Genomic DNA, 20,843 nt, shown 5'->3' with positions numbered 1-20,843 from the left:
AACCCAGAAGTCTGAAGGGCAGTCTCAGGAATCCACTTCAGGGCTGTTGTCACAGAAATGCTTTTGTACCTCTAGGAAAAGACTGCTTATCACCTAAGGCAGTGGTCGGCAAACTGCGGCTCGCGAGCCACATGCGGCTCTTTGGCCCCTTGAGTGTGGCTCTTCCACAAAATACCACGTGCAGGCGCGCACGTACAGTGCCACTGAAACTTCGTGGCCCATGCGCAGAAGTCGATATTTTGTGGAAGAGCCACACTCAAGGGGCCAAAGAGCCGCATGTGGCTCACGAGCCGCAGTTTGCCGACCACTGACCTAAAGGAATGATGGTAGGAATCAGAGCATTAAAGCTAAAAGGAACTTACAGGTGGATCTGAATGGACAGGATCTGCCAACCAAAAAGCATTGGAGACACAGGTGCAGACTCTTAGGCAGCCTCAGGTAGAGCCCTGGGGAGAGGACCTCCCCACATCTGGGGGCACCCAGGTGTGCCAAGTGTCCCTCGCCAGGTGTTCTTGCTTTTAAACTAGAAGGTCAGATTGGACCCATGGTTTTCATCACCTCTCCGGCCTCAAATTTCTTCTCTAAAGAACCTGAAGGTGAGTTGTGACTCATCAGAGCCTGTTAATAATAAAGCCACGAATTGAAACCTCAATCTTTTCCTTTTCTGTTGCATCCCAAGGCCAAGTGTGTAAATAGATTACATCCCAGCTTACTTCTCTCCACAGAGCAGGTAGACAACTTCTGCTAGCCCTTCAACCCAGGGCCAAGATAGAAGCCTTCCCAGGCAAGCAGCCAGAAGCCCTCTCTTCACTCCAGAGCTGCGAGAAGTCAGTTTCACCTACATTCCCAATAAAGGCGGTTAGAGGTAAAAAAAAGAAAAGAAAAAAAAGAATGGAAGTAGAGGTGTAGCTGATGCTGGCTGGTAAAGTCTGGCTTCCAAACTCATCCTTAAAATTGATTTAAATTTTAACCTATAATGAGCTATAACAGATGGAAATTCAAATCCCAGGAACAGAGTGGGGAAGGGAGTGGAACTGAGTCAGCAGCGTGAGCCATGCACCTTGGGCTCTGGCTGAGCGCTGGCCAGTATCCAGCTGCTTCTTAGCCCCAAACCTGTCGGTGCTGTGGCCCCAACACAGAACCTTGCACCCAGCAAACCTGGCAGAAGCCCAACCCTAGGGAATCACAAAATAAGGACCTTGAGTGATGCAAAGGGCCAAATACTCAAGTTACCTCAGCAGACTTAAGAGGCTGCTTAACAAAACACTAGTGATTCCAACGTAAGGATCATCTATTTATTTATTTATTTAATTTCAGAGAGGATGGGAGAGGGAGAGATAGAAACATTAATGATGAGAGAGAATCAATGATAGGCTGCCTCCTGCACGCCCCCTACTGGGGATCGAGCCCACAACCCGGGCACATGCCCTTGACCACAATCGAACCCGGGACCCTTCAGTCCACAGGCTGACGCTCTATCCAGAGCCAAACCGGCTAGGGCCGTGGTCGGCAAACTGCGGCTCGTGAGCCACATGCGGCTTTTTGGCCCCTTGAGTGTGGCTCTTCCACAAAATACCACGTGCGGGCGCACGCGTACAGTGCGATTGAAACTTCGTGGCCCACGCGCAGAAGTCGGTTTTCGGCCTGGGCGAGTCTATTTTGAAGAAGTACTGTTGATATTTGGCTCTGTTGACTAATGAGTTTGCCGACCACTGGTAGGGCAAAGATCATCTTTTATGTGAAAATCAATAAGCAACATTTTACACTATTTTCCATCAATACACAACCCTTACACATGCAGAGTAGAAACTCTGGCCAAACCCCCACCCCCACCCCCGCTCCTTAAGGAGGGGCAGAGGATACTCGGCCACTGACCTCCCTCGCTTCCTGCCACCCACCAGCCTTAGACCAGCTTGGCACTCGCAGAGCTGGGTGCTGGTGGCCCAGGCCACTCTCCCTGTCAGCTGTGTCCCACTCTCCCAATCCCTCCTCTAAGAAGCTCTGTCTGGAGAAGAGAAACAAGAAGAATTAAGGTTCTAGCAGGATCCATTCAAGTCAAGTCAGGTTGGGGTCCTGGCCATCTTCTCTTTATCATGTGATTTCGGGTGGCAAGGGAAAACGGAACAGTCAGAAATGCAGTAACATTTTACAAAGAATAAATTTATTTCCAAATCCTGAATTATAACCAAATTACAATTCCCTCTAGGTCTGTTTTTCGGCTTTACACAAGAATTTTAAAAAACATAGTCAATGGCCAAGTCATTTATACACCAAGCGTCCTGGGGACAGTTTATTTGGACACGACGGGTCCAGCCACCTCTCGCAGCTTCTCGCTGCTCTGCAGCCCAGAGCTGCACTGAGGAACTCCTTCCACCCTGGCAGAGCCTTGCTCTTGGCAGGAGCTTCCCTCAGGCCATGATGCACAGATGAAAGCACATAGATGAAAGGGTGTTGTCAGCAGGCCCGGGTGCTCCAGCCACTCAATCTCTGGCTCCATCCCTGCAGGCACAGCCTCAGCTCATAGCCCAAAGCGGGCTGGCGTGCGGCGAGGAGTCATGGGCTCCCCTTGCTCTTTCCGACCTGGAGTGTAGATCTTTGTAGCCCTGGAGCACAGAGGGGGGTTAGGGATCACACTGCTGCTCACTCCAACCAGAATACATAGCAGGACGCGGAGCCTGAGGCCTTGCTGTTTCTAACTGGTGTGTGAGCAGGCTTCAGGCTGAGGGTCTTCTCCCTGGCACACTGCCACTCCCCCTGCCTTCCCCATTTGTGAGTGGGAGCAGAATAGGACACCACCTCGTCCGATGCCCATTAAGGAATGTTGTAAGAGAGATTACTTAATGACTCCTTTCACACCCCTAGGTGAGCTGTGGATTGAGGGGCAGCCTTCCATCCACTCACCAGGCTACCACTCCAGCTGTGTCTTAGACTCGGCTGGTCTTTGTCCCCAGTCCTGGGGGGTAATCTCTAGAGCCCTGGGGTTTCCTATGAATTGGAGTATCTCTGTGGTTCATGGTAGGAAGGGAGGGCCTTGGGGGTGGCTCGGACCACATCTAGTCGTTTATGCCAATAAGATGATTTAGGACTGGGGGCCACCAGGCCAGAAAAGCCAACCATGTAATTAGAGGGCTGAGCTTTGAGCCCAGCCTCTGGGGAGAGGAGGGGGGCTGAGACTGAGTCAACCACATGGCTGCTGATTCAATCCCTGTGCCTATATATGAAACCCTGAGAAACTGGGCCCAGAAGCTCAGGTGAGCTTCCCTGTTGGCAATGCTCGGCGTGTACTGTCACACACCAATGTGCCGGGAGGTAAGGCAGCCTGAGGACTTGGGACCTTCCAGACCTCATGCTATGCATGTCTCCCTTTAGCTGGTTCCAATTTGTATCCTTTTGCTGTAATAAAACTTCCCTGAATTCTGTGTTATTCTAGCAAATTATCATGTCTGAGGGAGTCTGCGGGGATCCCCCAATCTGTAACAAGTTGGTCACAGGTGAGGGGTGACCCTGGGTATCCCCCAGCTTGCAGCTGGTGTCTGAAGCGAGGGTAGTCTTGCCAAACACTGTGCCCTTCCTGTGAAGCTGACTGAACTCCAGCACCAGCACAGACACACAGTCCAAGGCGCTCCTCCCCTCACCAGTGCTTTCCAAACCCTGCTTGTCAGCAAAGCTGTGCGACCTACCCTGCTGCTCCAACCCACCTCTGGCCCCAAAAGAACATGACAGACAAGGGTCGGGGTTGCTGATCAGCACCACCCCTATGTCAGGAACGCCTCCATGTCTCCACACATGACCGCTATCAACTTCTGTCCCCCACTCACCTCTACACATTTAACTTTTCTTAAATTGTGACCCTGTTTCAGGACCTAGTCGGTCCATCCAGCTGGTCCCCGGGACTTCCTGGGGGCTCCCTCCCAGCCAGGGTCCCAAGTCAAAGCTCACTTGACACTGCCCAGGGGGCTGCGTTTCTCCTGCTCCTGCCGCCGGGCTCGCAGCTGCTCCTCAGCCAGCGCCATCTCCTCCTCCATGGCAGAGGCTTCCTCTTTGGCCCGTCGGCGGTTCTCCTAGAGAAGGGAGAGAGGTACTGGGAGCCACTGGGGACTGGCGAGTAAGAAAGACTTGTTTGTCCCCATCTCCCTGCTGCAAGCCAGGTGCTGTGTAGACCACACAGCTCCCAGAGGCTGCCTGCCTCAGCACCAAGGCCAGAGCCTGCTTCTCTCACTGATTCAAGATAAACACTGGATGATGCAGTCCTAACCCGATTCAGTCATGCCTCAGCACTCCATTCAGTAAGTACTTATATTTTCTTATGACGTTCATGGCTATGCTAGGAAGCACAGAGAAGACATTACATCTGGCTGAAACACTCAGACGTAAGGAAGATATGTGCAGGCCCCATGTGGGCAGGACCACACTGAGAAGGGGAAGCAAAAGCCCCACAGCATTCCGCAACCCTAAGTAATGGATCTAGGTGCTGGCCATCAATGACACTAAAACTGCGCGGAGATGGAGTTAGAATGGAGGGGTCAGGTGGAACCTCCGGGCGAGCTCAGCAGCATCGTAAGTGGGAGCACCAGGCTGACAGGACTAAACAAAGTGCACAGCACCACGTGCATTTGTGCATCCTTGCTGATCAGCTGACCCTGAATCTAATCGAGGCTTTAGATTAATTACTAGTTCACAGAAGGTACATGGAATAGAGGCATTCATTCAACACCTTAAAGAACCAGTCAGCCCAATACAGAATATGGAACATTCTACAAGATGAATGACCTAGTTTCTCCAATAAATCAAAAAGGGGACAGAGCCTTCTCTAGAATAAAAGACTTAATACATATAACAACAAGTTCCAATGTTTGGATCCTAATTCAAGCAAATTCATTATAAAACAATCTTTGAGATAAAAGAGGAAATCTGAATAAGGACTAGAGACTTAGGTGGCACTTAAGACTTAGATGACTAATGCTGTTGAGTGATACTGGCATGGAAGTTACATTTTAATTTTTAAAAGTCCTTTTAAAGATACAAAGTTCAGGTATTTATGGATGAAAAAACATGTTGTCTGAGACATGCTTTAAAATCTTCCAGGAAAAGTAAAGAGGGGGGATCAGACGGTGATGTGTCTTCAATACCAGGCTGAGGGGAAATGGATCCCAGAGGCAAACAGAACCTTCATGAAAAGCACAGGAACCTTACCTGCCGAGACTTTCCTGCCTGTTTCACGCTGTAGAACATGGGGCCCAGCTCCGCCAGCCACTCTCCGTCCACAGCAGTCACGCACTGCATGTACTCCTGCAGGCAGAGCGCCACAAAGTGGTGATCACAGAGGGCCAAGGCTTCAGCTGTCCCTCCCAGGGTGGCTCCACAGTTAGGAGCTATGTGGGAAGGGCCTTAACCCCCAGCCCTCTGAGGCTGAAATAGGCAAGGAAAAGCCTCAGACACGTGAATGTTCATCCCTTCTCCCACCAAAATGTCTCCATGCTTAAGAAAACGCTGCCTAGTGTCCCAGAGAGAAGGCCCAGACCCTCAAAAAACCATTCTAATGATGACACCACAGGGGTTGCTTGTCCCAGGCAGTAAGCAGGAAACATTCCTGCAGGCACAGCCAAGACCACTGCAACTTAGAGGTTAACTCTGTGCAAGTTTCCCCAAACCCTCACCTGAAAACCATCCTCAACTCCCCTCAAAGCAAGGCCTCAAGCCTCCCAAGGTCAAAGCTCATCCCAGAAGGCAGTGAAGGGGCCTGGCCTAGCCAGGTGGGCCTACGTCATGCAAGCCGCCTCGGAAAACTCACCTTGGTGGTCATGACCAGCTCGTGATACACTATGTAGTCTGGGGTGTAGCCCATTCCAAAGAGGGAGCTGGTGGGGTGCAGGTGGCAGGGCATCCCTGTCCGGATGTTCACGTACTCCCCGATTCCCTAGGAAGAGAGACAACAGATGCCACATCAGGAAGACGCTGCTCATTTGGGCAGCGAACCTGTCCCTTTAATAAGACCTCGACACAGGCTGGTGGGGAGGCCCAGATCTGCAGGATTGCACAGTGAGAAGCAGCACTTTCCCAGGCACAAATATCAGGCCAGGAAGGGGCCACAGCTCCAACGGGCTCACCTTGAGCTTGGCTGCCTGGTGGAAATAGGCAGCACAGATGCACTTCCTGACGATGTCCCAGTCGGTGCCACAGGAGGCCAGACTCATCCTCTGCTGCACCATGATGTCCTTCAGCTGAGCCCGCACCTCCCGGACCTAGAGCAGGACACAGGTGGGCACGGATGAAGCCCCCTTCCCATGCCTTCCACCCCTCAATCCAACATCCCGAGTATCTGGGTCAGTGCCCCACCTTCCGCATGGCCTTGGCATGGATAAAATGATCGTTACACCAGATGGTAGAGTAATTATTGTTCTTCCACTGAAGGTAAACATTCAGGTAGGTCAAATGGTCGCTCTCAGGGACAGCAAACTTCTCCCGGATTTGATCGCTCTCCTCCTCTCGGCCCTAGGAAGGAACAGGGGCCTCTGAGCACAGGGGAGTCCAGGTCCCCTGAGCAGAGGCTGGAGCTTCTCACACTCTCACCTACCCACACACAACTCCACACACATTCACAGAGTGCTCTAACAGTATGAGGAAGAAAGGTAGTTTACAATACAACATTCATCCTTATGGTGAGAGTTTAGGAGCAACCATTCTAGAAGACAAAAAGTGCTCTTGCAAATTTTCAAACCATCCTTTCCCCTCACCTTGACCCCAACTTGCTTAACTGAAAACAGTAACATCATTATTTAGAAACCATGACTCCTATCCCTGCATTCCATTTTTTCAATATTTTTTAATGCTCATCCAAGGATATGTTTACTGATTTTAGAGAAAGAGGATGTGAGAGAGAGAGAGAGAGAGACAGAGAGAGAGAGAGAGACATAGGTAACCTCCTGTGCCCGGACCAGGTATCAAACCCACAACCTAGGTATGTGCCCTGACTAGGAATAAAAACCACACCTTTTGGTGTATGGGACAATGCTCCAACTAACTGAGCCACCCAGCCAGGGCTCCATTCCATTTTAATAACAGAGAGAAACTACTGTCCTCTCTAATCCTTCTCGAGCCCATAACTCCCCTGAGGCTTCTGGGAAGAAAGGAGAGCTAGCCACGATCTCCGCACCTTGGGCCTGTAGAAGATGGCTGGGACCGAGAGCATGGAGACAATGAGCAGGATCTCAGAGCTGCAGCCCATGTCACAGGATACAATGAGCATCTTGGACAGGGCTGGGTCCAGCGGGAACTCCACCATCAGCCGCCCAGTTGAGGTCAGACCACCTAGAAGAGAGGAGCAAATCCAGATGTTCAATGAACACAGGTGCAGAGGCGAAAAACCCAGGCCCCAGCACCCAGGAGGCCCTGCCGGGCTCCAGGGGCCACAGCACCTGTGTTGTCCAGGGCTCCAAGGATCCAGAGCTGATACATGGAGTTGAGCATGTTGTCCTCCGGGGGCGGGTCCATGAAGTGGAACTGTAGCAGGTCCTGCACCCCCAGGGACTTGAGGAGCAACACCACGTTGGCCAGGTTGGTCCTCTGGATCTCAGGCACCGTGGTGGTCAGGAGCTCATTCTTGTAGGCGCTCTGGGTGTAGAGCCTGCCAAGGAGAAGACCTGAGTGCCACTGCACCTACCAGCACACTGGGCACTGAGCCCTCCAGCATGCCTGGCCGCCGACGCAGTAGTGACGCTCCCTCAGCTTCCCCTGTATGCGCACCCCGAACAGCCCGGACAGAGGCAGCCACAGGCAGGAGAATATCTCCTTTCTTCCCCGCCTCTCCCCACTTTCTCTCTGAATTGTGAATGTCCACCTATTCAAAACTCAGCCTGGCCAGCTTACTCTTCTGTTAGTGTCCTATATGCTTGTTTCATTTCTGGAACCAAAGAGCCTGGAACTAGAATTATCGCTGAGTTTTATTTTCTTCATACTTTTCTGTATTTTCCTAATTTCTATAGTGAATACATTATTTCTAAAAATTGGGACCAAAAAAAGAATAGTTGGAGATGTAAAAACGAACCAAGGGTGTGTGTAATTTGCTCAGATTTATCCTCTAAGGGAAAACATGTTGTAACTATTGGTCTTCTACTGCAAGCACATTCAACATAGGTCTGCCTATAACTCCAAACTGCTTAGACCCCAGAGCTGCCTGGAAAGCTACTCCTTCCACTCAGCAGTGAATGGTGAGAGGACCAACATCAGTCCCCAACCTCTGCTGGATCACAGTCCAATCCCGCCCGGCCCCACACGCAGCAATCCCAGCGCCGCCCCAGAAAGCAGGCTGGCACAGGGTTCCTACCTGAAACACTGACCTGGGCCCGTCCTGCCAGCTCGCCCCGACCTCTGGTTGGCGTTGGCCTGGCTGATGGGGTAGATCTGCAGAGCATCCATGCCAATCCTGGGGTTGAAGACCTAGGAGGAGCAGCAAAGAGCGGATGAAGGTCAGAACAAGGGGGTAAAGGAAAAGGGAGGCAGCCTTGAGACAAAGACATCCCTGGTTGTTACACACTGCAGAGCAGTGTCTCAGCAACACAATCAGGATTAAATGAATCAAGCACATAGCAAGTTCAGAACTCGGCAAATGTTAGTCTCTTAAACCAACACCACCTCCATGTGACCCCCTCACTGGGGAGCGGAGGACCCAGAGCCTGCTTCCCACCCCAACTAAGCTTTGGGTGAGGCCCCAGGGCCCCGGCGTCTGTGTCTTCTCTTACCTTTAATTTGCAATAACCCGAATCAATAACAAACATGATGCCGTCGACAGTCAAAGATGTCTCAGCAATGTTGGTGGCCACAATACACTTCCGAACACCATCTGGAGCCTACAGCCGGGCAAGGATGTATGGGGAGGGAAAGCTGTAGACCTTCAGGTAGCAAAGAGCCCCCCGAACCCGAGGAAGCAGCATGTCCCACCCCTGCCAGAAAAGTAACTCCTTTGTGAGAATCCAAGAGGACCCAAAGGTGAGGGCCCAGGACAGACGTTCTTGCTGCCGCACCTTCTGGAAGATTTTGGCTTGGAGGTCGGAAGGCAGCTGGGAGTAGATGGGCAGCACAGCCAAGGCGGGCGCATTCTCCAGTTCTTCCAGATGTTCCACAATCTGGTCTGAGGTCACCTGAGGTCACAGTAACCATGAGACACTGTATGCGCACACACAGGATACACCGGTTCGTCACGGTCATGACAAGGCACCCACCTCTATGTCCTCCTGGCCAGGCATGAAGATGAGGATGTCCCCAGGGGCCCCTGACAGGTGCACCTGCAAGGACTGCTTCACTGCGGCCTCCACGTAATCCTCCTGCGGGGTCTGCAACACCAGCCAGGGACACCGTCAGAGGAAAGTGTCGAGGGAAATGCAGGCCAGGCACCTCTCTGGGAACCAGTGGCCCAGTCACTAGTCTAGGGCTAGAGACGGCAGACTTTCAGGGTTGCCACACCTGCAGAGGAGCTTGACTAACCCCAGGGGCCCCACATCTCCACTCCAAAGAAACAATAAAACAAAACATACCAAAAGCACAGTCCTTTGGCTCTGAGCCCTGCAGCCGCAGGCTGCCCCACGCGCCTCACGGTACCCACAACCTTTCCCAACTCAGTAGCCTATCCTGCACCCTCCAACTTCTCATCAGAGCTCAGGGTCAGTTCAAAAAAAGGCCTCAGTACCTTGCTGAAGAGGATGTCAACAGGGAAGGTACGGCCAGGGATGTGGAAGATGGGAACGTTCCCAAAAAAGGCAGCAAATTTCTCTGCATCCATAGTGGCCGATGTGACAATGAGCTTCAGGTCTGAGCGCCGAGCCACCACCTAAGAGAAGGGTCAGTCAGAGGTTTCCCCACAGGTTTGGGACCCTTGGCTTCCATCCTCCAGTCTCATCAACAAACATTCCCAAATGAAACAGAGCCAAAGCTGATGAACTGGCACATAGATGCATAACAATTCTAAAGACCTAACCCATGGAGCCACAGCCAAGAGACATGAGTCACTCAGCTGAGCAAGAACAGAATAAACTCCAACAGCAGGTCTGAATGCAGCAACCAAGGGCCTTGGGACACTCTGGCCTGAGAGAGACCCCCAGCTTCCCCAGGCTCGACCCCAGCCCACCTGAAGCGCCCCGATCACTACCTACTGACAGTGTGCTGGTCAAAGCCCCATGGACGCAACCCCCAGCCCTCACCTCCCGGAGCAGCCCGAAGAGCACATCAGTGTTGAGGGAGCGCTCGTGCGCCTCATCCATGATGATGGCACTGTAGTGATCCAGATCTGCTTCCCGGAGGGACTCTCGGAGCAGGATCCCGTCAGTCATGTATTTGATCAAGGTGTTTTCTGAAGTGCAATCTTCAAAGCGGATGGCATAACCCACCTGGAAGTCAGGGAGAGATGGCTCAGAAGCTCTGGTACAGCTCACCATTGTCACACCCCGTGCTGGGTCCAGGCCATCGCAGATCAGCTCAAACAGACGGGAACTACCGGGCAATGTCTACAGCTCAGCCCTCGCCCACTCACCTCCTCACCAAGGTTTCCGCCCATCTCTTCACTGACTCTCTTGGCCACCGACATGGCCGCCACACGCCGGGGCTGGGTGCATCCAATCATCCCGTAGTCCGTGTAACCGTCTTCATGCAAGTACTGGGTCAGCTGAGTGGTCTTACCACTCCCCGTCTCCCCAACCACAATCACGATGCTGTTATCTCTACGAGGGAGAGAAGGCAAAGGGCAAGTCAGCCAGAGTGGAGGACCACATCCAAGCCTCCAAGAAGATGCTGCGAGCTCCTGTCCAATTCTGGCCAGCCAAGAAGCATGCTGCTTAGAGAGGAGGCTTCCCCTGGGGAAACAGAGATACCCCTGAAATGTCTAAAAGATGGTGAGGTTTAAACAAGCGAACAATAGCAAAACAATGCCATCTCGGTTGCTTTCCCTTCTCCATCAGATGTAATGCCCAAAAGGAAAAGAACTACCAAGTAAACTCAGGAGCCAAAGGAGACACCAATTCAGGGCTGGAATTCCCAGGCCCTGGGCAGTTACCTGATAATAGTGAGCAGTTCCTGCTGCACAGCGAAGATGGGCAGGTACTGCCTCTGCTCCAGAATTGACTTCTTTTTGGCGAATTCACTGCTGGCCTCGCTCTTTTTCTTCATGTGATCCGCAAACTTCTGTTCTGTCCTGAGAACACACGGCAGCCTAAGCACCCTGCACGATTTCCCACCTGTTCCTTCCTGACCGGGTTCCTGCCCTTCTTCCTACGCCCAAGAATGAGGGCTGCTTCAACAAGACCTAATAAACCTTCAAGACACTGGAGCAGCCAGCGGGTCGAGATGCTTTCGCCTCCTCCCGCCTAAAGGAGCAGAGCTGCTGTGGGAGAGTCCATCATCCACAACACACCAACGCCCCCGGTCGAACAGCTAAATGCTCAGACGAGTTACAGATTGGCAGGTGGGCAAAGCCTCTGCTCTAAAAATGAGCTCAGCCAGAAGAGGAGCTGAAATGACCAGTCATTAGCTTACACAGAACACCTGGGGCAAGTTCAGCTCAACCCCTGAGGGGCTAAAAGGAGGAGTCATGGCTGCAGAGGCATCACCAAGGTCAGACCTCCCACCTCCTCTCGATAGGATGGCGCAGTCTGTAAGCCTTCATTTCCAAAGAATTGTGAGAACAGTCAACCTAATATTTACCTACTTCTCCTAAAAGCCTCAGATATCTGACACATGCACACATCCCAACACTCAAAAGCACTATGTCGTTTTCCCAAGACTCCCAGCAAAAAGAAACCAGCCCCATGCTACATGAGTCCACACAATCTCCCCCACCTCCTCCCAAGACTTTTCCTTTGTCAGACCTACCCCACGCTCTGAAAAGCGTCCTACTTCTAATTCCCAGGCACTCCTGGTCAGCTAACAATTAACCTTTAAGGGATTAAATTTTCTAGAAACTAACAAGGGCTGGTCAATAGTATCAACTTCTTGCCCTGGCTGGTGTGGCTCAGTTGGAGTATCACCTCATACACTGAAAGGTTTCATGTTCAATCCCTGGTCAGGGCACATACAAAGGTTGCATACAGGAGGCAACCGATCGATGTTTCTCTCTCTCTTTCTCCCTTCCTCTCTCTAAAATCAATTTTAAAAAATAGTACCGACTTCTCATTTAGGACACTTCTCACAAGGGTACAGAGAATTATTAATTCAGATGACAGTTCCATAGGACTTCAGAGTATTCAAAGGACGAGCTTCACAAGACACATGTGAGTCCAGTCGCCTCCCTAATGTGGGAATCCGAATAAGCACTTACCCAACATTGCCTTGGATACCTCTGTGAACGGGGAAGTCACTACCTGATAAAACAACCCTTTCTATTTTTGAACCTCTGTTAAAAATAGTTCTTCCTTATGTTGACCTGAAATCTAAGGGGGCAAAGCCCACTTTCTCCTACCCAACACCTGAGAGGCACTTCAGCAGAGTGGCTAAGAGTGGGCTCCTAAGCTAGACTGCCTGGGTCTGGTCCTCCCTCTACCATTTATCAGCTGGGTGACCTCAGACAAGTTACCTAACCTCCCTGGGCCTCGTTATCCTCACATGCAATAGGAATAACAGCACCTCTCCCATGGAATTCTGGTGGGAATTCAGTGAGCAAGTAACCGAGGCGTTTAACGCTGCCTGGCACGGAGGAAGCTCCTGCAGTAGTACCAGCAATAGGAATAACATCTAGGGAAAGTTGAAGATGGGAGAAAAGAAAGACCAGGAGGAAGGGTCCAGAAGAGACCAGAAGACTCATCACCTTCTGATTCACGAGCCCGAATCTTATCAGTTCCAATGCAAGTGCCCTTGAGGGCCCGTCTTTGGAGATAGCCCACTGCTGGCCGAGACCCCTACCTGTAGTCCACTTTACCATCTTCTGTTAGCGGTTTATCCGGTTCTTCCTCTTTTTTGACACCCATTATATCTCCCAGTTTGGTTCCAGCCAGTTCCCAGTGTTTGTGTTGAGCCTGAAAAAGACACAAAAAGTAAGTCTGTACCATCCTGTGATAACGACTGTGTTCAGAAAACCAATCCCATGGTACAGGCTTCATCTAGCAGCAGGTGGTAATTCCCACGAGGCATTGCATCTTCAACCTTAGGCTCCCAAAGCACCCGGCCCAGTGGTTGTCCCAGCTAAGGTCCTGGTGGAGGGACACAATGCCCTCCGCCAAGGACTGGTTCTTGCTCTGTGACTGTCCTTTAACTTCCAAAAGGAACACTACCTATGAGCTCTATGACTACACTAATATGACTTTAAAAAAGAAAAGAATATGGAGACTCCCCAACCCCAGAAGACAAGAAGCCAACCTTCTTGCGTTCCTTTTGCTCCCTGTGCTTCCGCACTGTTTGACTGCCTTTCCGAGCAATGATGGCCAGGTCGGAAGTGGCATCCTTGACGGGAATCACCGGCTCTGGCTGCAGAGAGTTGAGGGAAAGAGAAATTCCCAGTGATCATCAACCTCAACAAGAAGGCCCATTTCCCAACAGCCCCAGTAAATGAAAGGGGTGGCTCCCCTATTGTGATGGGGCGTACTTTCCCCTTCCCTTCCTTTCCGAGCTTTCTGGTCTCAGCCCACAAAGGAGCCTCACCTGCTTGGTGAAGACGATGCGCCCGTCCAGGAAGGGCGGCACCAGATTGTGCACCATCAGATGCACCTTGGCTGCGCTGTCCTCTTCAAAGTCCTCATCCACCTCCAGCCGGTGGACCACCCCGCTGGTGAGCATGCGGTTGGTCTCCCAGCGTTCGTTATCCTGTAAGAACACAGTGGGAGGCCACACTCAGAATGAAACCAAAGGTGGTTCTGAAAGGGCACCAGGTATATGCATATAAGAAGTCCTGACAGAGGGCCCTGGGGACCGCAGCGAAGTCACAGGCCTCTCTACCCTGCAGCTCCTTAGACAGAAGAGTCGCTGATCCCAAGTCACCTGCAGTCCTTTTTCCAAGAAGCGGCACTTTCTATCTCAGCCAGAACCTCTACCTGGACACACAAATGGTGACTGGCCCCAGCCCCATTCAGAGACTCAAAGAACACAGACCACAGAGCCAAGCCCCACCCTACCAGTTCCCATCAACAGCACCCTCAAGGAAGTACTGCAAGGAGAGAAGCTTTAAGTTGGGGTTTTTTTAAAGCTACTGTAAAGTCCCACACACTCCCCTCCTCCACCTTTAGAGAGTTACAGCTGCTCCTGGAACTTTGGCTGTGACACTAGCTGTGCTGCCATCACCCGCACATGACCCGCTGCTCCTCCCACATGCCCCCACTCCAGCTGAACCTGCTCCGCCCGCTGTGGGCAGCAGCATCACCTCATTGATCTGTCTCCGCTGAGCCGAAATGCGCTTCTGCTTCTGTTTATGCAGGTGTTGCTCCCGCCTCCTCACGTAGTCCTCGGAGGAGTAGGCCAGGGGATTGTGGAACTCGTCGTATCCCTCATCCATCATGTACCAATCCCGGTCAGCTTGCTGCAGTGCAGGAGACAAAGCACAGGGAACAGGAAACAGATCACGTTTATGCACAAGACATGGCCAGAAGGGGAGGATGTTTGGTAAGAAGTCCCTGGTGCGGTGCAGCAGGCCTGTGAGAGGTGCAGGTCACCCCACTCTGAAATGAGCCTCTACAGGAGACCACAGTGACCAAGTATATATGTAAGACTCCCTATGGCAGCTCATCATGTCAGCACTTCTCAGATTCACCACATGGTGGCACCAACACATAACTAGAGAAGTTGGGTCCGACCTGCCTTAGGTGAGAAGTTTCATTGGGAGCCTGTGCCTCTGGAGAGATTCCAGGGCTTCGGGACTGAACAAGGCTCAGCTTCCCTGAGACTATCATCAAAGTCCAATTCCACGAGAGTGTCACTCATGGCCCCTGTGCTCTGACACATCCTGTCACCCATTCCCCGATGGATGGCCACCATCCCTCACTCAGTCCCTCAAAGATAAAAAGTTTTTACCCTCTGGTCATCCTCCCACTGCTGCCGCTCCTCTTCTGTGTCAAATGAAATCCCTTCTTCTCCATCCTCACGTCTCGCTGAAGGAGAACATGCAGTAGGTCAGACCCCACAACCCCAGCTTATCCCCAGGGGCCACCAACAGATCTGCAAGGTGCACAGCTCCTGAGGCACAGCTTTGCTCAGCCTGACCAGCGGGAGTGACCCTGCTTCCTAACGCCTACTTCCACCGGCCTTACCTCGGCCCCTGGACAGACGCGGGGTGGACCCTAGGTGTCTTCTGTCATCGGCCCACTCGTTGTACTTGTAGGATGGGGTTGGCAAGGGTGTGTCGTCCGAGTACTTGCTCCTCACAGACCTGGGAAACAGTATAACCAGCATCACTGACCAGTCACTAGGCTGAGACATGTCCCTGAGCTGCCACCTGCTCTCCCAGTCCAGAGCCCTTTGCCCTCATCCCATCCACCCATGCCACCCACCCAGAGAAACTAGGCTGCTCTGCCCAGAACATCACCTATCCCGATCTCGACTAGACGGTCGGTGGCTCCGTTCAGAATCCCGATAGGAGGGTGTTGGGGAGGGCGATTCCCACTGGGAGCGCCTTGAGGAGCCATACCCACTGTCCTCTTCCTCCCAGGTAGACCTTGACGGGGTGGCTGCATCTGGGCACAAGAGACACATTCACAGGAAAATGTAAATTAACCAGGACATGGCTCTAGAACTATTCGCTAAAAGGCAGCTTCCCAAATTTATTTTACTATTTGTGAACTTTGTACCTATTTGTAATGGATAAGATGATTCTGACAGTTTTTAAAGATAACTGCGTTTGCCCTGGCTGGTTTGGCTCAGTGGAGAGAGCATCGGCCTGTGGACTGAAGGGTCCTGGGTTTGATTCTGGTCAAGGGCACATGCCCGGGTTGCAGGCTCGATCCCCAGTGGGGGGCGTGCAGGAGGCAGCCAATCAATGATTCTCTCTCATCATTGATGTTTCTATCTCCCTCTCCCTTCCTCTCTGAAATCAATAAAAATATTTTTTAAAAAAAAAAGATACCTGCGTTTAAACAGTTCCCTCTGAAATCAATAAAAATACTTAAAAAAAAAAAAAAAAGATACCTGCGTTTAAACAGTTCAGTTTTCATCTGTGTTTGGAACATTTCAAGGAATTTCCTACTTGTCTCTGCAAACATAACCCTTTAAATGTAATTATTTTAATGGCTCCTTCTGCTCTCCAGCTCCTATTCTTTCCTGCCATATGGGAAAGTGGCCCTTCAGTAAGCCGCCCCTCACCTTAAAGGAGCATATCCGTCTTCACAGGGAGGTCCAGGGCCTTCCCACCCGACTCAGAACCAAAGAGTCCTAGAAGTTCATGATGGAATCAGGAATTCCCTCTCTGCCCACAGCAGTCCCACTGAGGAGGGGAGTTGCTCATCCTGTCTTTTATACGCCTGACCCCTCACAAACCACCACCAGCAACGGCTCAGTCTACCTTTAGGTCGGTGTCTCGGGCTCTCTGGTTCATTTCTCCTGCTGCGCTCTGACCCTCCATCCCGTTCCGATCTGCTGCTGTGCCGGCTTCTATCCCGCTCATCTGTCAAGAGTCACACGCAGAGCTTAGGAAACATGTGTCCCATCCCAACTTCCACCCGTCTTCACCCTCAGGAAAGGACAGGCCTTCCCACTCACTCACAGGTACAACCTGCACTGCTCTACTACGATCCATGGGCTCCTGACACTCACATGTCCCCATTCTTTCAAGGGGAAAAACTAGTTACTGGCTAGAAAGTTTCAAACTCACAGTAACAGTTACTTTCCTGTAAGAATTCAGAAAAGGATAGTTACAAGTCTATAGTGAGTAGCTGCTTTAAAAGTTACAAGTCTATAAGGTATAAAACTTAAACACTACTGAGCAAGGCCAGCACTGGACTATGTCTAGCTTTGCTCCATAGCACTGTCCTTTCTCTGTCATTAGCACTATTGTCAACTCTGGTTTCTCAGACATACTACTCATTATCACCTTTATCACCAAGTTGCATAATAAAAGGAAGACCACACATTCAAACATAGCAGCTATATTGCAAGTAACAGTTCTTAAACTGCCTGCTATTCCCAATCCCAACAGGGTCAAAACCAATCAGAATGACATTATGCAAATAGGGCTTCTTAATTTAATGGGCATTATAAAAACTCCTGCAACAGGAAAGATGCTGGCATGTTCATTCAAATACTTAATGGGCTATGGGACCTATGCTGGGCACCCTACCTCTGTCTCTCTTGCGGTCACCATCTCGATCCCGCGATCTCTCCTTCCGATCCTTCTCTTCTTTGGACGAGGCATAGACACCATGTTCCCGGCGCTCCCGCTCTCTCTGCCGACTACGTTCCCAAAACTCTTCGCTCACACCACCAGGGTGGGATGGAGTCTCTACCCGAGCAGAGCGATAATGTCTGAAACAGGGAGGGCAACAGGTAAAGGAGAAAAGCCTTGCCCGCCTCTGGCTGTGCCCAACGAGTGACCTGTCCTTTTCCTTCATCCCCCGGTACTGCAGGCTTCCATACGGCAACAACCCAAAGCATTTCTAACCACCACCATCTCTTCACTGGTCTCCTTTAAATGTTCCCCACAAATCTGAAGAATGTACCAGTTCCTACCTGCCCTCAATATTATAAAATCAAATAAATCCAAGAAAACTGAGAGATAAATGTGGGCCATTATTTCCTGGCCTCCATTTTCATTCCCTATGGGTCAACCCATCCTAAAGCCTTTACCTGTCTTTCCGGCTGCCTCGACCAGACTGGTCACTGCCGTCCTCCTCAGCATCCCTCTGGTCATCCTTGCTCTCTTCCCAGTCCTTGTAGGAAGAGACTTTGGATTTCTTCTTGTCCTCCCCGTCGTCTTTCTCCTCTCGCTCCCTCCGTTTCAGGGAGGCCAACAAGTCCAGTCCCAGCAATGAAGGGCGGGGAGCAGGGGCCTTAAAGACATGCTGCTCACTGGCTGCACTTCTGGTCTTGCAAATAAGACCGCCAACCTGAGAGTCCCCATCAGTGCCTTCCAATCTATGGATCGAGGTGTCTTCACTGGTGTCCTCCATGACAGGCTCTGGGATGTCTCTGGAAGGAAACAAACCATTTGGCGACGGACTTAAGAGGGGGAAAGGCTTAGCCCTGCTGTATCCTAAGATAGCTGTAGTCATAGGTATATTTAAGACCAGGATTTCTTAAGTACCTCTTGCTAAGATCCTTCCATCAAGTCATTGACAATCTCAAAAGATCACCCTAGTCCCACCTCAACACACATAAGAAATATACACACATTCACCCCAAATACCAGGATCCAAGACAGCATCCTCAGGCCTCAAAATGAAACACTTATTAGAGCATGATGACATCTATAAAGGGAGTGTCGGGGATTTGAAGTCAGAAACTCAAGCAGATATGAAGTCAGAAACCTCAGTGGGAACCCAGGCTCCTGATTATTTTCTACCTGTATGAGTGGAAGCAAATAACTTAATCTTTGGTTAGGCATAATTTCTACATCTATAAAATGGAAATCCTTTTTGCTCTAATCCATGGACTTCTTGTGAAAATCAAACAAAAGAGAATATGTGAAAGCTCTCTGTAACTATAAAGAGTTACATAAATGCAATTGTTACATTATATTCTTTGCTGTGCTCCTATGCTGTGTCCCTTGCCATTTTTTTTTTACATGAGTTCTTCTACCTCTCCCTCCCTTTAAACTCACAGAGACTGCAGAGATATTGGGGTACAAGGCTACCATCTATGTGATCCATACTTTACTAGCTTTTTTTGGACCAGTTGTATATAGAACTCAAAATCTGTTTAAAAATCATCTATGTTCATCAAAAACATTGATGAGAAGCACTAGGTTAGAAAATGGATGTTTCTGAAGAGTATTTATTTAGGTGGCTGTAAGATTTCCTGGTACTCCACTTGAAATCAATTCCTCTTTTCCTCCCATTATACACCATCCACTTGTGAACATACACCAATTCTGAGCGCTTGGATAATTCCCCTCATTCCAACAAGTCAGTGAAGCAAAGGCAGTGTCAAGGAGCGGTGTACCACCAGAATCCAGAATGGTTTGCACAGCTCCAATTAACGTGCACAGCTCTATGGAGGAATACAGTCAAACAGACTAGACACATAATATGGACACAGAAACAAGAGCTACGTTTTGAAAAATGTCATCAGGGGCCTGGCCTTGTAGGAAGTTTCCTCAGTGGTTAGAGCATCGGCCAGCCAACTGAAGGGTCATGGGTTTGATTCCCGATCAAGGGTCAAGGGCCAAGGGCACATATCGGGGCATGTGCAGGAGACAGCCAATTGATATGTCTCACATCAATGTTTCTCTCTCTTTCTCTCTCTCCCTCCCTCCCTCCCTCCTCCTACCTTCCTTTCTCCCACCCTTCCTTCCTTCCACTTTCTGAAAATCAATGGGAAAAAATATCCTCAGATGATGATTAGCAAAGAAAAAGAAAGAAAGGAGGAAAGAAAGAAAGGAGGAAAGAAAGAAAGAAAGAAAGAAAGAAAGAAAGAAAGAAAGAAAGAAAGAAAGAAAGAAAGATGTCGAGTAGGAGAAGGAAAAGCTGCATGTTGTTGACATCTGAATATATCCGTGAGAAAATCTAAGCAAGAAGGTGGAGCCGTACAGGCTCTGCTCGGAAGTCGTCTAACCTAGAAAATATTGGAATGCCATTCCCATGCCATTCTACGCAGGAGAAAGAGCCCTGACTTGTCTGTCTTGCTGATGCTGTACTCAATGCCTAGCAAAACACACGTTTGATGAATAAATGGATTAATGAATTTAAACTGATTAAAGGGAAACCGGAAGTGAGCCATTTGGAGAGACAGCAAGAGAAGATACCAGCGGCACTAGACAAGGTGTCTGACAGCAAAACTTAATTCGCTGCTGAGATGAATAAATAAGGAGCTAAGGGGCTGGATTCTGGAGAAGGACTAATGACAAACAGGCTACATGGGGTAGGAGGGGGGAAAAACAATGGAAGAAAGAAACTGGATTTACTCATTGAACAATTATTCATTCAGTACCTTCCCTGAGCCCATCGCTGTTCTGGGAAATAGGGACAGAGCAGAGAACCAACCAGACGAAAACCCCCGCCCTCTTGGGGTTAACATTCTAGCAGAGGAGATGGCCTAGAGATACAATGTGTCAGCGAAGAGGAAGGCACAAGGGCTCAGACGTCCGTGTGGGAGCGGGCTAATGCCGAGGCCCAAGAAGGGCGACCCGGGAAGCATCCCTGGCCGCAGAGGCCGCCCCGGGTCCGAGCAGAACAGAGAAAAAAGCCCGGCCGGGCAGGACCCGCGCGCATCCCTCGGGTAAGACAAGCCAAGTGACAGGGACCAGACTTCCCAAGCCCGGGCCCGACCTGAGCGAAGGACAGACACCCGCCGCCTGGAGCCGCCATGATCGGCGAAGGGCAGGTCCGGAAGGAAGAAGGGACACTCACCTCACCAAGCCCGACTCTCGGGAGGTTCTGTCCCGGATCCCGGGGCGCCGGCGCCGCCACCCCTCGCTCAGATCGCCTTAGAGAACCAAAACCTGCACCTTGAACGCCGCCATTATTGTCCCATAATACCTTGTGCGGCCCCTTCTATCCGTCCAAAGAGACCATAGAGAGCGACCCGGAAAATGCCGGTTCCTGGCTCCAGGCCCGGGACATAACGCGACCAGGCCCTCAAGACTAGAATGCCCTCCTCTGGGCCTCTGATCAGAGACACTTCCGAGTCTCGCCGCGACCAACCGCACCGGCCGGAGAGGCGAGGCCCCGCCTCTAGCCCGAGAGGGTGGGAGGGAACAGGAAAGAGGCCGGGCATGTTTAGTAAGGGCG

The 20,843-nt window shown here is 50.9% G+C and overlaps 1 protein-coding gene across 3 annotated transcripts; it reads right to left on the bottom strand.

The window, feature by feature from the left end:
* Positions 1-2,139: 2,139 nt before the first annotated feature.
* On the bottom strand, positions 2,140-20,787 carry DHX38 (DEAH (Asp-Glu-Ala-His) box polypeptide 38). 3 transcript variants are annotated; one of them, XM_005881187.2, is made up of 27 exons: positions 20,463-20,787; positions 17,743-18,084; positions 17,237-17,421; positions 16,463-16,564; positions 15,491-15,638; positions 15,216-15,334; positions 14,980-15,056; positions 14,333-14,488; positions 13,618-13,779; positions 13,336-13,443; positions 12,883-12,995; positions 11,042-11,179; positions 10,523-10,709; positions 10,194-10,379; positions 9,683-9,823; positions 9,219-9,329; positions 9,021-9,137; positions 8,739-8,846; positions 8,324-8,436; positions 7,416-7,624; positions 7,154-7,308; positions 6,337-6,492; positions 6,108-6,242; positions 5,792-5,917; positions 5,194-5,289; positions 3,940-4,061; positions 2,140-2,603 (listed from the first exon to the last, which is right to left on the bottom strand). In XM_005881187.2, the coding sequence occupies exons 2-27, from the start codon at positions 18,063-18,065 to the stop codon at positions 2,519-2,521; spliced, it is 3,678 nt and encodes a 1,225-aa protein (XP_005881249.1). In that variant the 5' UTR covers positions 18,066-18,084; positions 20,463-20,787; the 3' UTR covers positions 2,140-2,518. The 3 variants fall into 3 exon arrangements, with proteins under 3 accessions (XP_005881249.1, XP_014384637.1, XP_005881250.1); XM_014529151.1 differs by having other exon boundaries at positions 15,593-15,638; positions 20,463-20,759; XM_005881188.2 differs by having other exon boundaries at positions 20,592-20,759.
* Positions 20,788-20,843: the final 56 nt, after the last annotated feature.

Source organism: Myotis brandtii, unplaced genomic scaffold (assembly GCF_000412655.1).
Source record: "Myotis brandtii unplaced genomic scaffold, ASM41265v1 scaffold670, whole genome shotgun sequence".
NCBI lineage: Eukaryota > Metazoa > Chordata > Mammalia > Chiroptera > Vespertilionidae > Myotis > Myotis brandtii.
The sequence above is the reverse complement of the archived record's forward strand: the minus strand, read 5'-3'. Positions and strand labels throughout refer to the sequence as shown.

Excerpts from the sequence above, each read along its gene's own strand:
- DHX38 (XM_005881187.2), bottom strand. The coding sequence starts at position 18,065 with ATGGAGGACACCAGTGAAGACACCTCGATCCATAGATTGGAAGGCACT. Across the intron at positions 12,996-13,335 it reads AGCAAAAGGAACGCAAGAAG|GCTCAACACAAACACTGGGA; the intron begins GTTGGCTTCTTG and ends TGTCTTTTTCAG. Across the intron at positions 4,062-5,193 it reads AGGCAGGAAAGTCTCGGCAG|GAGAACCGCCGACGGGCCAA; the intron begins GTAAGGTTCCTG and ends TCCCTTCTCTAG.